The sequence below is a fragment of the Pantherophis guttatus genome, chromosome 4, assembly GCF_059756535.1.
Source record: "Pantherophis guttatus breed Tessera chromosome 4, ASM5975653v1, whole genome shotgun sequence".
Taxonomy (NCBI): domain Eukaryota; kingdom Metazoa; phylum Chordata; class Lepidosauria; order Squamata; family Colubridae; genus Pantherophis; species Pantherophis guttatus.
This window is the reverse complement of record NC_142066.1, coordinates 100,353,653-100,370,239: the sequence shown is the minus strand read 5'-3', so window position 1 is coordinate 100,370,239 and position 16,587 is coordinate 100,353,653. Positions and strand designations below refer to the sequence as shown.

The window sequence follows — 16,587 nt, the reverse complement described above, 5'->3', positions numbered from 1 at the left end:
GGGAACGCCCCGTCGCTCACATAATCCCCCCGCGGCCGCATTCTGCACCAGTTGGAGCCTCTGGGTGCTCCTCAAGGGGAGCCCCATGAAGAGAGCATTACAGTAGTCCAGGCGGGAGGTGACGAGTGCCTGAGTGACCGTGCGTAAGGAGTCCCGATCCAGAAAGGGACGCAACTGGCAAATCAGGCGGACCTGATAAAAAGCCTCCCTGGCCACGGCCATCATATGCTCTTCTAAAGACAGCCGTGCGTCCAGGAGGATGCCCAAGTTGAGAGCCCTCTCCGTGGGGGCCAGTAAATCGCCCCCAATAGCCAGCAATAGCACCAGCTGGCTATATCGAGACGCCAGAAGCCACAGCCACTTGGTCTTGGAAGGGTTGAGTCAGAGCCTGTTACTCCCCATCCAGACCCGCACGGCCTCCAGACACTGGGACATCACTTCAAGGGCACCATTGGGATGGGCACCTGGGATGGAGATGTACAGCTGAGTATCATCAGCGTACTGATGGAACTCCACCCCAAAACCACGGATGATCTCGCCCAATGGCTTCACATAAATGTTGAACAGGAGGGGTGAGAGGACCGACCCCTGCGGCATCCCACAAACAAGGCACCTCGGGGTCGACCTCTGCCCCCCCGCCAACACCGACTGCAACTGGTCAGAGAGATAGGAGAAACACCATAAAATGGTGCCCCCCACCTCCAACCCTTCCAACCGGCGCGGCATGATATCAAAAGCCGCTGAGAGGTCTAACAGGACTAGGATAGAGGAACAAACCCTATCCCGAGCCCTCCAGAAATTATCCACCAGTGCGACCAATGCTGTTTCCGTGCTGTGCCCAGGCCTGAAGCTGGACTGGAGCAAATCTAGATAGACAGCTTCATCCAGGTACTGCAGAAGCTGTCATGCCACCACACTCTCAACAACCTTCGCCACGAAGCCAAGGTTGGAGACTGGATGGTAGTTAGCCAAAACAGCCAGATCCAGAGAGGGCTTCTTGAGGAGGGGTCTCACCACCACCTCTTTCAAGGTGGAAGGCAAGACACCCTCACTCAAAGAAGCATTAATAATCCTCTGGAGCCAGCCTCGCGTAACCTCCCTGGAGCCCAGTACCAACCAGGAGGGACACGGGTCCAATAAACATGTGGTCGCATTCAGCCATCCCAGAATCCTGTCCACGTCCTCGGGAGCCACAGGGTCAAACTCCTCCCAGATAATTTTCTCAAGACCTGCCTCCATCATCCCGCCTGAACCTACCCAGAGATGAACCCTTCCCGAATTTGAGTGATTTTATCGTGCAGATACTGCACAAAATCCTCAGCCCGACCCTGCAAGGGATCCTCCCACCTCCCAGATGGAGGAGGGAGCGGGTCACCCTAAACAGGGCGACTGGGCGATTATCTGCAGATGTGATAAGGGCGGAAAAATAATTACATTTTGCCGCCTTTATCGCCACTAGGTAGGTCTTAATGTGAGACTTCACCAGTGTTCGGTCAGATTCGGAACGGCTGGTCCTCCAACTGCTCTCCAGGCATCTTTTCCGGCGCTTCATCTTGCTCAGCTCCTCAGAAAACCAAGGAGCCAAGTAAACTTGGCGACGGGTCAGAGGCCGCAAAGGCACGACTCAAAGGCACGATCCAAAGCGCCAGCAGCCGCCCTGTCCCAGGCGGCCACCAGTTCTTCAGCCGAGCTGTGAGTCAGAGCCTCAGGAAGTGGCCCAAGCTCCATCTGGAACCTATCAGGATCCATCAGGTGTGACTTCCGGTTGGCTCCACAGGACTTCGCTGACGCTCCTCTGTGGGTGCCCAATCCCCGGTTCCGTAAAAGCCCCAGAACAGCCGAAAAACAGCTGTCTGGGGCTTGAAAACCCTCTCCCCGGGCAAAGGGGAGAGAGAAGAGCTGGCAGGTGGAGGTAGAGCCCCCCAAGTGCCCTAGGAGAAATCCTGGGGCGTGAAGGGCGAGGGCTCCCTAGAAGTCTGCCAATCTGCTCCAGACCTGGGAAGACTCCGCTATTTAGCGGGGCTAGAAGCCGCGACCATCTCTGCTGACAACAAATGAGGGATTTTTAACACCTTTAATTGCTGCAGGCAGAACAAGCCAGGAGAAGTCAGACTGCAAGTATTTACACTTAACTCCAAAGTTTATAGCCTCCTTCGGAAGTAACAAGTTAGCAATTTGCATCAAAATGACGATTGAAACCTGAAAGGGAGGGGCGGAGAAAGGGAAAGTTACAGAAAGTTTTGTTTCCCTGGCAGCCTCTTGCCTGGAAAGAACTGTTGTGCTGAGAGAAGGAGGATTTTAAACGTTAATTTACGATTGGGAAAATTCTTTGACTTTGATGAACTTTTCTTTTTGGCTTCTGAATAAAATACAACGATCAATTTAAACTGAAAATGGCCTCAAAATCTGGGAACTGGGAGAGCTGGAAGCTCCCCAGCTCATACCCCTAGATTGCAAGCCTCTGCCCCTCTAACAAACCCACAGATTTTAACGTTTGAGATGATACAAGAAGCCCTACAAGCCACACAAAATAAAATTGCTACTGTGATTAATGAAAAAATTAATGAAACCAAGGAAAAAATTAATGAAACTAATGAAAAAATACAGGCTGTTTCAGATGAGATTTTAATTCGGAACCAGCAGATCAGAGATGATATACTATTGGCATTTAAATGTTTGGCAGGTGATATTGAAATGGTGGATGATAAATTTGAAGAAATTAAGCAATCTATGGAAATTTTGGACAAAAAATTGGGAGAGACTCACAGCAGACTTGAGAGAGCTGAAGATCATGTAACGATGTTACAATATCGAGATATGGAATTTGCTTTAAGATTCAGAGGGGTGAAGGAGAATAAACAAGAGAACTTGAAAGAAATGATGTCAGAGGCATTGGCACAGTTGCTGGGGGAGACGAAAACTGAGCTGGGCTGGCAGGTTGACAAGGCATATCGTGTTAACTCTTGGGTGGCCAGATAGAAACACTTACCAAGAGACATTGTAATATATTTTACTACAAGGAGAGTACGCAATGAAATTTTACAGGCTACTTTTAAAAACAAGCTTCAGGTGGAAGGCCAGGAGGTGATGACAATGAAAGAAATCCCCCCCAAGATGTTGAGAGCGAGAAGGGAGTATGCTTTTCTGGTGGATGAGCTGAAAAAACGTCAATTACAGTACAGATGGGAGGTTCCAGCCGGTTTAGTGGTGACGTATTCTGGAGAGAGATATCGGCTTAATACAATATGGAAAGCAAGAGATTTTTACATCAATGTATTAAAGGCTGGGACATCCAAATCACCAGAAGGAAAAAGAAAGAAGGAAGTACTGGAAGGAGAGAGAGAAGAGCTACTGACAGTGGTTCAGGGGGAGTTTTGACTGGTCAAGAAGAACCACTACAAATTCAGATGGCTGTTCAAGATGTGGATTTAATTGATATATTTGCAGAACCGAAGGATCAAAGACAGACCAGAGCAGCAACAGCTAAGCGTAAGGAAGAATTAAGACAGCAACAATAACAACAATAACAACAACAACAACTGCAGATAGCAACTCAAGAAATTACCAAAACAGAAGCTGTGGGAGGAGCAAAACCTAAAGGTCAAATGAGGCAAGACCATCAGAAATTGCTCCAAGTGCTTCAGAGGCCCAGAGATGGGAACTAGATTTTTGACCTGAAATGTCAATGGTTTGAATTCTCCGCAGAAGAGAAGGAAAATATTTCAGTATCTTAAACAATTTAAGAATGATGTAACTTGTTTACAAGAGACTCATATTAGGATACAAGATCAAAAATATTTGACAAATGCAAGATTAGGTACACATTACGTTGCAGCAGCATCAGAGAAGAAAAATGGTATAGTTATATATGTGAAAAGAGACTTAATTGCAAAATTAGTTGAAGCGGATGATCAAGGAAGATTTTTAGCGATTGAACTTTTAATAAAAGGAGAAAAAATACTTGTAATTGGAGTATATGCCCCGAACCAACAACAAGAAAAATTTTATAACTTACTACACTCAAAGTTGACACAATGGAGATATAAAACTTGTATCCTATTGGGAGATTGGAATAGTGTTTTGGATGTAAAAAAAGATAAGAAGGGACCTAAACAAAATGTTTTAACAAGAGCAAAATTGCCGAAACCGTTCTGGGAGATGATGGATGACTGGCAGTTGAGGGATATTTGGCGTGAAAGAAACCCAGAAGAAAAAGATTTTACGTTTTTCTCGGATAGACATCAATCTTTTTCAAGGATTGATTTTATATTAATTACTAATGCCATGCAGTCTTGGAAGGGTTGAGCTTGAGCCTGTTCCTCCCCATCCAGATCCGCACGGCCTCCAGGCACTGGGACATCACTTCAAGGGCATCATTGGGGTGGCCTGCGGTGGGTGTCATCAGCTGGGTGTCATCAGCGTACTGGTGGTATCTCACCCCTAAGCCACGGATGATCTCGCCCAGCGGCTTTACATAAATGTTGAACAGAAGGGGCGAGAGGACCGATCCCTGTGGCACTCCACAGATGAGAGGCCTCGAGGTCGACCTCTGCCCCCCTGCCAACAAAAACTGCGACCAGTCGGAGAGAAAGGAGGAGAACCACCGCAACACGGTGCCTCCCACCCCCAACTCTTCCAGCCGGTGCAGCATGATACCATGGTCGATGGTATCAAAAGCTGCTGAGAGATCTAACAGGACCAGAACAGAGGAGCAGCCCCTGTCCCGAGCCCTCCAGAGATCATCAACCAACGTGACCAATGCCGTTTCCGTGCTGTGCCCAGACCTGAAACCCGACTGGAACGGATCTAGATAAGATGTTTCCTCCAGGAATTGTGGGAACTGTCGCGTGACCACACTCTCAACAACCTTCGCCATGAAGCGAAGGTTGGAGACAGGACGGTAGTTGGCCAATATTGCCAGATCCAGGGACGGCTTCTTGAGGAGAGGCCTCACCACCGCCTCTTTCAAGGCAGCGGGGAAGTGGCCCTCACTCAGTGAAGCGTTGATAACACCCTGGAGCCAGCCTTGTGTAACCTCCCGGGAAGCCAGTACCAACCAGGAGGGACACGGGTCCAGTAAACATGTGGCCGCACTAAGTCTCCCCAAAATCCTGTCCACATCATCGGGAGTCACAGCGTCAAACTCCTCCCAGATAACATTCTCAAGACTATTCCTCGTCACTCTGCCCTGATCTACCCAGTCAGAGTCCAAATCCCCCTGGATCTGAGCGATTTTGTCATACAGGTATTTTTTTTTTTTTTTTAATTTGATTTATATGCCGCCCTTCTCCGGAGACTCAGGGCGGCTTACAATGCATTAAGCAATAGCCTTCATACTTTTGTATATTTATACAAAGTCAGCTTATTGCCCCCACAAACTGGGTCCTCATTTCACCTACCTTAGAAAGGATGGAAGGCTGAGTCAACCTTGAGCCTTGGAGAGATTCGAACCAGCAGTAAATTGCAGGCAGCTGTGTTAATAACAGGGTGCTTTAAACCACTGTAGTACCAAGGCTCTTGGTACAATACCAAGGTATTGTCCAAAATCCTCCGCCCTGCCTTCCAAGGGATCCTCCCGCACTCCCGGATGGAGCAGGGAGCGGGTCACCCTAAACAGGACGATTCCCTGATGACGCAATAGAGGTGGAAAAGTAATTAAACTTTGCCATCTTTATCGCCACTAGGTAGGCCTTAATATGCGAACTTACCAGTGTTCGATCAGATTCAGCGAGACTGGCCCTCCAACCGCTCTCCAGGCGTCTTTTCCGGCCCTTCATTTCCCTCAGCTCCTCAGTGAACCAAGGAGCCGCACGGGATCGGCACTGGGTCAGAGGCCGCAAAGGCACGACTCGGTCCAAGGTCCCACCAGCCGCCCGATCCCAGGCGGCTACCAGGTCCTCGGCCGAGTCATGTGCTAGAACCTCAGGAAATGGCCCAAGCTCCATCTGGAACCTCTCAGGATCCATCAGGCGCCTGGGGCAGATCCATCTAATTGGATCCACCTCCCTGCGGCGGGAGGCAGCGGTTCGAAGATCCAGGCGAAGGAGTGAGTGGTCTGTCCATGACAAGGGTTCCATGTCTATATCCCCAATAACAAGACCACTCAACCACTGGCCAGAGACAAAAATCAGGTCCAGAGTGTGACCTCCCCTGTGAGTAGGGCCATGAACTAACTGGGTCAGGTCCATGGCCGTCATGGAAGCCATGAACTCCCAAGCCATCTCAGACGTTTCACCAGCGGATGGCAAGTTGAAATCACCCATGACTAAAAGCCTGGGTGTATCTACTGCCACCGTGGCTATCACGTCGAGTAGCTCAGGTAGGACTGTTGCTACGTGGCAGGGAGCCAGGTACGTAAGCAACAAGCCCATTTGAACCCCTTGACTTAGAAAGTCAAGCCTAAGAAGGCTTGACCATGACAAGGGCTCAATCGCTATATCCCCTATCTCTTTGCAGTCTGTCAGCTCATAGAGAAACACCATGAGAAGAGACAACCACTACACATGGCATTCCTAGACCTGGAGAAGGCATTTGATTGTGTCACACACCAATTGATCTGGTATGCCCTCCGGGATCACAGAGTACCTGAACCATTCATTGACAGGGTCCAAATGCTATACAAGAACACCAACAATGCCCAGATGGCCTGTCCAACAGATTCCAGTGACGGTTGGGGTACTGACTGTCACTGCTTTTGTTCATACTGGGTGTGGATACCATCACGCATGACCTGCAGCAGAACGGACCCTGGACTGATGATGTTATGCTTGCTTCCACCACCAGAGGTGAACTACAGCAGCAAGTTCAAACATGGAATGATTGCCTCAACCATTTTGGACTCCACCTTAACATCAAGAAAACTGAATACTTAGAGACTGTCACCAGCCCTTGAATGCTTCAAATCAATGGAGAAAAACTAAAGAAAGTGGACATTTTTCAATATCTGGGATCCCACCTCCAAGGCAATGGCAACATCAATGGCAAGGTCATGCAAGGATGAATGCAGCCTGGATGTGTTGGTGAGAATTCACTGGTGTGTTATATGACAGACAAATGCCAACCCATCTTAAATCTAAGATTTAGAAGACAACCATCTGCCCTGTTGCACTGAATGCTATGCAGCAACAACAGGGACCGAAAGCTATGTCCATGCTTTGGAAATGCAAATGCTCCATTGGATATCAGACATCTCCCTTCTTGACCACATCACAAATGACACCATTTGACAACATTTTGGTGTGGCATCAACTATAGAGAAGATGAGAGAAGATTGGCTCCACTGGTATGAACATGTCCTGAGAGCAATATCTTCCACCATTGCCAAGACTGCCTATCAACTAGAAGTCAATGGCCAGACCTCACAGTGCCCAAAACTGAGATGGGAAGACACCAATAACAAAGATATGGAAGCTGCGGCCTGTGCCCTAGAGACGCAATTGACCATGCAAAGTTGAGTTCAAAGATCAAAAAAGCGGACCTTGCAGGAATATGCTAGGAGGAGGAGGAGGAGGAGGAGGAGGAGGAGGAGGAGGAGGAGGAGGAGGAGGAGGAGGAGGAGGAGGAGGAAGAAGAAGAAGAAGAAGAAGAAGAAGAAGAAGAAGAAGAAGAAGAAGAAGAAGAAGAAGAAGAAGAAGAAGAAGAAGAAGAAGAAGAAGAACTAATCAACCATTTTGTCACAGATTGGTGTAACGTGTACTGTATGACATCGTTTTTCATTTATTTAGATTTAAGGTATAGAATGGTATCTCTTTGTTTGAGTCCATTCTCAGTTCTCTAGCCTTTATTATGAGATATGCAAAGAGATAGTCAGAAGGTAAAGTATAAATATTTTACAATAAAAACAGAGCAGTGTTTTAAACTAAAACTTATAAATAAAATAAATAAAACTAAATATCATCTCTAAAATAAGTAACTTTTTCTTAATGAATGATTATCTTCTCTGGTTAAATGGTCGAAGTATTTTGGCAGGAATACATGAAAAGCATCAAGTTTCTGGCTACTTGATACATTAGCTGGAAAAATCTTTCAGGGTGAGGGGGAGCATGCTTAATAATTCAGGCTCAAATGTTTGTCCAAATTTACCGTATTTTCCGGCGTATAAGACGACTTTTTAACACATGAAAATCTTCTCAAAAGTCGGGGGTCGTCTTATACGCCGGGTGTAGTTCTCCTGTAACCAGGCAGACCAGCCCGAAAGGCTCTGACGAGCCTTAAATGGCTCTGGCGATCCCAGCTCTGGCGATCCCAGCTCTGACAATCCCAGCTGAGTTCCCTGCAACTCAGCTGGGATCGCCAGAAACCACGTAAAAGGAAAAAAGTTTTTTCCCTTTTACTCTGAGGATCCCAGCTCTGACGATCCCAGCTGAGTTCCCTGCAACTCAGTTGGGATCACCAGAAACCACGTAAAAGGGAAAAAGTTTTTTACCTTTTACTCTGAGGATCCCAGCTCTGATGATCCCAGCTGAGTTCCCTGCAACTCAGCTGGGATCGCCAGAAACCACATAAAAGGGAAAAAGTTTTTTACCTTTTACTCTGAGGATCCCAGCTTTGACGATCCCAGCTGAGTTCCCTGCAACTCAGCTGGGATGGCCAGAGCCATGTAAAAGGGAAAAAGATTTCCCCCTCCAGCTTGCTTACCTCAGCTGCTAATCGCAACGCTTGCCTTGCTTTGCTTGGTTGAATCTATTCAGGCAAGCAAGCAACTCCCTGCCTGCAATCAAGCAAGGAGTTAGTTGTGGACCAACTCCCAGAATTCCTCAGCCAGCAAAGCAAAGCTGGCTGAGGAATTCTGGGAGTTGAAGTCTACAAGTCTTAAAGTTGCCAAGGTTGGAGACCCCTGTTCTATTGGGTAAGATTTTTCCCCTTTGGGAGCTTTAAAAAAAATAGTCAATTGGGGTTTTTTTAGTTGTTCTTTTTTAGACCTAGCCATTTAGGAAGCCTTTTAGGAAGTTTTAAATTTAGCTTTCATATAAAAATAAAAATAAAATAAAATAAAATAATATTTGTGCAGCTTTCTGAGATTTAGTGTGTTTCTGTAGTGTTTCACTCCAACTACACAAACACACAAAATCTCACAAAGCTGTATGTGGAATTTTGTGTGTGTAAAGTGTGAAAGTTGGTTTTTTGGACTTTTTGTGGCTGTGTGAGGTTCCTGCTTGTTGCAGGGGCCATTTTGGGTCTAGCACAGCTGCTTTTACATTGTAGGTGAGCCAGTTGATGTTTTTTAATTTTTATTTGGTGTGCATTGGAAGAGGGGCAGTCTTATATGGCAAGTATAGCCCAAACCCTATATTTTAACAGGAAAAGTTGGGGGTCGTCTTATATGCCCAGTCGTCTTACACGCCGGAAAATACGGTATATTGCAAGATGTCAACTTTGAATGTTATTGTCTGTGATAAGTTGGAAGAAGCCATCTGCTGTGATTGTTGGCATTTTAAATACATAAGGTGCTCACATAATTAAATTTTTTTCCTAATTACATTCCATTGGGAATTTTACTCCCTTATAACTATGCAACTTTTTTTTTTATTGGAAAAGTTTTACAATTACATTTTCTCCCCATTTCCCCCCCCCAACCCTCCCTAACCTCCCTAACCCTCCCTAACCCATCCCTCCCCTCCGGACTTCCACAGAATATAATCCAAATCAAAATCCCCTTTTTATAAAACTTGAACCCCCTATATATTTTTCACATCTTCACAAAATTCAAATATTTCTATCTTTATATAATACTTTCAATCAAAAGCTATCTGATACTTCCTAATTTGATATTTATTCTGCACATAATCTATCCACTTTTTCCACTCCCATTCATAAGTCTCTTGTGAGCGATCTTTTAGGTATGCTGAGATCTTCGCCATCTCTGCAAAGCTGGCCATCTTCAAAGTCCATTCCTCGATAGTAGGCATAGCTTCATTTTTCCAATATTGACCTACCAGTAATCTCGCTGCTGTTATCATATACAATATCAACTTTGTTTCACCCAATGTAAAACCCTTAACTATACCCAATAAAAACAATTGTGGAGAAAACTGAATTTTTTTCTTCAAAACATTCTGCATAACCCACCAAATTTTTATCCAAAAAGCCTTCACTTTCTTACAAGTCCACCACACATGATAATATGTGGCATCTAAGCAATCACATCTCCAGCATTTTGGTTGAACATTAGGGTACATGCACGACAATTTCTTAGGATCTAAATGCCACCTATAAAACATTTTATAAAAATTTTCCCTCAAATTCTGTGACTGTGTAAATTTAACATTCTGAACCCATATTTTTTCCCATGTTTCCAACATCACTGGTTCTGCAAAATTTTGTGCCCACTTAATCATGCAATCTTTAACCAATTCAGTTTCTGAATCCCTTTCTAACAAAACATTATAAAGCCTTTTAATATGCATTGGACCTTTCTCTTTTATATGTCTAACCAATTCTTTCTCATGCATCATTATACCAATTTTTTGGTCCTCTTTCCATCTCAATTGAAGTTGATTATACTGTAACCAAGTTAGATTAATCCCTTCTGCCAACAACATTTCTAAAGTCTTCAGTTGCCATCTGCCCGCACCTGCAAAAAGAACTTTTTTATATAACCCCCCCAAGTGACATTATATTTGTATTCCACATTTATTTATTTATTTATTTATTTGTTTAAATTTCTATACCGCCCTTCTCCAAATAGGACTCAGGGCGGTGCACAGCCTAAGTAAAAACAAAGCATACAAAATTTAAAAAACAGTATTAAAATAATTAAATATTCTGGCCGTAAATTAAAACAACCCAATTTAAAATCAATTTAAAATTTAGCTCAAGCCAGCCCAGCTCAACCCCACATGATATGACCAAGATCCAGCCATAGCGGTATTTTGTAATCCCATTTGAGTCGGTGCTTCTTCCAAACTCTCATCAAAGAGTCTCTAAGTATGTGGCTTTTAAATACTTTATCCACTTTGTTCTCATAAAATAAGTAGGTATGCCAACCAAATTCAAGATCAAAACTTTCTATATTCAATATTCCAGTCTTTTTCCTTCCAAACCAATCACTTACTTGGGTCAAAGCTGCTGCTTCATAATATAATTGTAGGTTTGGAAGTTTAAGACCTCCCCTTTCTGGAACATCTTGCATAATTTTCAGTTTCACTCTCGGTTTTTTCTTGTTCCAGACAAACTTATTCAGTCCACTTTGCCATTCTTTCAGTTGTTTATCACTTTTAAGCACCGGAATCATTTGAAACAAAAAAAGAAATCTTGGCAAAATGTTCATCTTAACTGCTGCTATTCTTCCAAGTAAGGACAGCTGCAATTTTTTCCAAGTCTCCATATCTTTCTGTACATCTCGCCACAACACCTCATAATTATTTTGAACAGTTTTATATTTGATTCTGCAACCTGAACTCCTAGATATTTAACCTTTGGTACTATCTCAAAACCTGCCTTGCTTTCAAGTTCGTGTTTTCGATCTTGTGTCATATTTTTGACTATCATCTTAGTTTTTTTCTGGTTCAGTCTAAATCCTGATACTGTACCATAGTCTTTTATAATGTCTTTCATCTGGATTATTGATTCGATCGGCTGTGTTAGGGTAACAACCAGATCATCTGCAAATGCCCTTATTCTGTAATCCTCTTGCCTTATCACTATTCCTTTCAAGGTACTCGAGTCCCGTATTGTATTCAACAAGACTTCTAATGTTAAAATAAATAACAATGGGGATAACGGACAACCTTGTCTTGTTTCTTTTTCAATATTAAAGTCTGTTGTCAAACTTCCATTAATAATAATCTGTGCCTTTTGTTCTTGATAAATTGCTGAAACCGCTTGTATAAATTGATCCCCAAAGTCCATCTTTTTAAAAGTCTTTAATAGAAAATTCCAATCCACTCTATCAAAGGCCTTCTCCGCATCCAAGAAAACCAGCACTGCAGGGATCTGTTTATTCTTCTCAAGATATTCCAGTAAATCTATAACTTGCCTTACATTGTCCTTCATATATCTGCCTTCTATAAATCCCGCTTGGTCACAATGAATCACCTCTTGAATAACTGGCATCAACCTGTTGGCTAATACTTTTGCAAATATTTCATAATCATTATTCAGGAGAGATATTGGTCTAAAATTCTCAGGTTTTTTAGGACCTATTTGCTCTTTCGGTATCAATGAAATATAAGCTGTTTTCCATGATGGGGGTATTTTGCCCCCTTGTTGTATATTACAAAATAAATCTTTAAGATGCTCAATCATTTCTGCTTGTAAAGTTTTATAGTACACCGCAGTTAAACCATCCGTCCCAGGAGCTTTAGCTGTTTTCAATTGTTTAATTGCGGCAATAATCTCCTCAGCTGTTATAGGATAATTCATTCTCTCCTTTTGTTGATTGGTAATTTTTGTAACTCTTTTGTTTTCTAAATATTTTTCTATAAGTCCATTCTGTGTGTCATCTTTAACATATAATTTAGTGTAATAATCTACAAAAACTTCTTTAATTAATTTTTGTTGAGAAATTTCCTTCCCTCCAATATCAATACTATCAATAGTCCGTGTACTCTGCTTCTTCCTTAGTTTGTAAGCCAACCATCTGCCCGGTTTGTTAGTGTTACAAAATGTATTATGTTTCGCATATTGTAAATTTGTTGCTGTTTGTTCCGCCATAAGCATTTGAAATTGATCTTTCAGAAGTTTTATAGCACCACGTATTCTTTCATCTGTTGGGTTTTTTATAAGTAACTGTTCTTTGTTCTTTATTTCTACTTCCATTTCAGATCTTTTCTTTTGTCGATTCAATTTATGTTTAGAGTTCATATGAACTTATAACTTATAACTATGCAACTTGACGAAAGCCTCATTATGAGAATTAATCTGACAATCTCCAATATGTTTAATAACATTAGCACTACAAAAATAGCTGCAAGGGAGGATGTCTCATTAAATCACATTTGTCTGCATTTCTCTTTCATTCAGTAAAGTTAATATAAAACAGTTGGCTTACCTTGTCATCTAATTTTCTTGCACTAAAGGAAAGCTCAACATAGTCATCATTGCCAGATAATTCTTCAGCGATTACCTATGTGAAAAGACAAGGTTACATTTTAATCGAAGGCAAGGAATGAGGAATAAAATCTTGGGCAATACAATCTAATGATGTGCATGCATGGAGAACAGAAAGATTCATGAGGCCCATAAGGTGATAACTTCACTATCAGGAATGAAACACAAATGCCAATATAATTAACAAATATTCCATTTCTGCATTCTTGTAGGCTATGTTCTCCAGAACATGATTGGAAGTCAGAAGAATACACATACTTCCAAACATTTGATATATAACATTATTTTATATGTTGATAATTTATTTGAAACATTTTATCATGTGTATAATATTTGATATGAATTACAATTGATATATCATATTTTATTGTATATATATTATACTATAGTATCTTAGTACTAGTTGCATGCTGTACATATTATGTATTATGCATTGCTGCATTGTTGCCACCCAACATCCAGAATAATCTGAACGTTTACAATATTTCAAATTGCATATTGATCTGAAAAAAGTTCATTTTCATTTAAAAATGAAAAGTAAATATACTTGTCCTCTCATTCAAGCACAACCGTGGAGCTTCTCTAACCCTTTGAGAGTTAAAAGCCAGAGTTTTATAGAAAGATGTTAAGGTATTACACACAATATCTATGGAGAGTTATAATATAATGTGTGATTTCACTCCCAATATTCATTTACCTAAAAAATTTTGTTTCCTTTATAAAAGGAACAAGGAGGCTTGTTCATCTGCATCAAATAAAACATGAAAGCCACTAGGAACCAAATAATATGGCTTTGGCCAATGACTATCTTCAGTGTGTTTGTGATTTGAAATGATATGCTTAAATTATTGTGGCCGTGCTCTGTACATGCCCAAACATGCGAAGAGAGCAAAAGAACTATATGAGCTGAGCAGAAACATATCTGCAGGCCATACTCATGATGATGCTTATGTTTCCTTAAATGCATGAAAATGGCTTCCACATTGGTTAATTCATTCATACATTTATGAATGTAGCTTAGTGAAATGAACAGTAGATATTCCTGTCTCTTTTCCATGCATTCAGGGACAATGAAATGATTGAAAATAGACCGATGACATTATATTGACAAATTGGAATTTTACACTCAGTATTTGTAATTTTGTCATCAAACACAGTCTGCTCAGTCACAGGCCTATAAAAATCTACAAGAATCTCAAATGTTTGGAAAGACAAATTTGATATTATTTACTATTCTTCAAATGGCAATTTATATGTAAAACGTGGTCCATTTCAATTTTGTATATAACTCACATAATCTCTTGCATTTTGTTTTTTCCTTCCTGGATAAAAAAAGAATTAAATTGCACAGAATAACAACTCAATGAGAGTTATGACAATACAGAACTTATTTGTCTGTTCATTTTGGCACTTTGAAGCCGACAAAGCATCTTTAAGGTGTTTAATGTGCAGTTGTGTGATTAAAATCTTCTTAGAAATAAAATTAAATCTATTGCCACCTTACTGTGTGGACATGCTTTTATTTTCTTAAAGTTAATGGAAGCCTTTGTCAATCAAGAATCTTCTGATATGCTATCTTAATCATCTACTGTTATCAGAACAACAAACCATGCATGCTGGATTGTTGAACATCTTTTCCAAAACATAAGGGCATTTTGCAGAGTCCGCTCAGGAGAGTCAATATCTACAACATGGCAGGGGCAGACTTGTAAAATAATTCCATTCCTTCTCTTTATGGAATAAAGGGGCAGGGACTTGGGATTGTGATTCTGTGTTTGCTATCTTCAAATGTTGATCACTGCCCCACCATCACCACCGGTGGGCATACCCACTGAGGATACCAGTTTGTCAAGACTGGTTTTTAATCTCAGATATTTTCATTGTATTTTCAGACAAATATTGCTGGGCATTTGATTAGTCCTAAACAAAACTGCTGTTCCAGGCTTACTGCTGAGGTAACACAAACTGATTCCGTTTATATTTCCTGTCATGGGGCTCACTTAATTACATTATAGATCCCTCACAACAATTTTAAATCCCATTCCAATTTAAAATGTTGTATTTATCACTACATAGTAATATTATATTATTGGTTATTCCATTGTTCATATAATGGGAAACTAATGAAAATAGTTTCCTGAGATATCACCAGTAACATTTAACTTAAAAGTACATATTTCAGTAGCGCTTTTCAAATTTCACAGTTGTAAAAAAAGAAAGACTAAGAAGTGAAAGTTTCACAAAGAATTACATGTGGTGAGATAAAATTAGATTTTAAAAGGAAAATGGTTTGCGTTAAGAGGGCAGCAACCATTATGCTGTTCTATACTTAAGGCTAACAATTGCTGATTTGAAATTGAAGGAATATATATACTAGTGCAGGGGTGTTAAACTCAAGGCCTGTGGGCCAAATTTGGCTCATGAGGTATTTAAATCTGGCCCGCAGGGCCGGCCTGGAAATATCAAAGGACCGGCCTGTGGGGCCTCTGCTGGCCAAAATGGGCCATGTGGGGCCTCCGCACGGCCTGTTTTCGGCTGGCAGAGTGCTGCAGGAGGACTGATTGGACTGAATTACAATTATGTGGCTTCAAGTAAATGCCTGATCTGGATAGAAAAAAAGCAACATCCTATGTTAATACTACAGTTTAATACCAGATTTTACATACTGTAGATCCATTTAATTTACAATCAACAATCTATAATTGACAGCCATTTCTATCTACTATCCTGGGAATTTACCTCTGCTGTTAGATCTTGTATTATCATGTTATTTATGCTATTGTATTTTTATTATTAATTGAATAATAAAAATACAATAGTATAAATAGCTTTTCTGCCTGGAAAAGCAATTTACTATTAAACAATGGGGTATAAATTTAGAAATAAAAAGTTTAGTAGAGTATGAAGAATAAGTAATAAATGTTTGCCAGTAATATCTGGTAGAAGAGGTAGGAAAATGGTTATAGTAAAGAACTGTGGAAAGAAAGAAGAGAAGGGAAAAATGCATCTCGAGCCTGTGTCAAACGCCCACCATGGCCATGCCCACTCCTGGCCATACACACCCCCAGCCCTCCAAGGTCAAACACAACCTTGATGTGGCCCTCAATGAAATTGAGTTTGACACCCCTGCCCTAGTGCCTTCTGGATATTTTGAATAACAATTGAATTTTTTTGTAATTGGCTACACTGTTTTCAGTATATAAAGCTAGTAATTTCTGCCTGTAAACTAGTCTTATGTGGGTATATTTTGTGAAAAGCAGATCATACGTTTAATAAATTAACAAATACTTTAAAACACGTGCTGTTTTATCATTGTTAGGTTTTGGAAACTAGTGTACAGATGCCAACAAAAGATTTGCATTTACAATTCAGCAAAGATGGACAAAGCTAATGTTAAATATGAATTACTTTTTTTTCCACTCAAGATGAAAGAGAGAAAACATTACTACAGATAGACCTACCGTTATGGAAGATTTCCCTGCTGTGTTGCCATGCTTCAATAAAGATTTTGAGAGTTTTCTCTGAGAAACGATCTGT

The 16,587-nt window shown here is 41.4% G+C and overlaps 1 protein-coding gene across 8 annotated transcripts in view; it reads right to left on the bottom strand.

Annotated features, from left to right (window-relative positions):
- Positions 1-16,587, bottom strand: part of CPNE4 (copine 4) — a 517,058-nt gene that overhangs the window by 153,346 nt on the left and 347,125 nt on the right. For all 8 annotated transcript variants that reach the window (XM_060683625.2, XM_060683627.2, XM_060683626.2 and 5 more), the window contains 2 exons: positions 16,512-16,583; positions 12,992-13,066 (listed from right to left, as the gene is read on the bottom strand). In XM_060683625.2, coding sequence (XP_060539608.1) covers positions 12,992-13,066; positions 16,512-16,583 — 147 coding nt within the window. The remainder of the gene's footprint in view (positions 1-12,991; positions 13,067-16,511; positions 16,584-16,587) is intronic.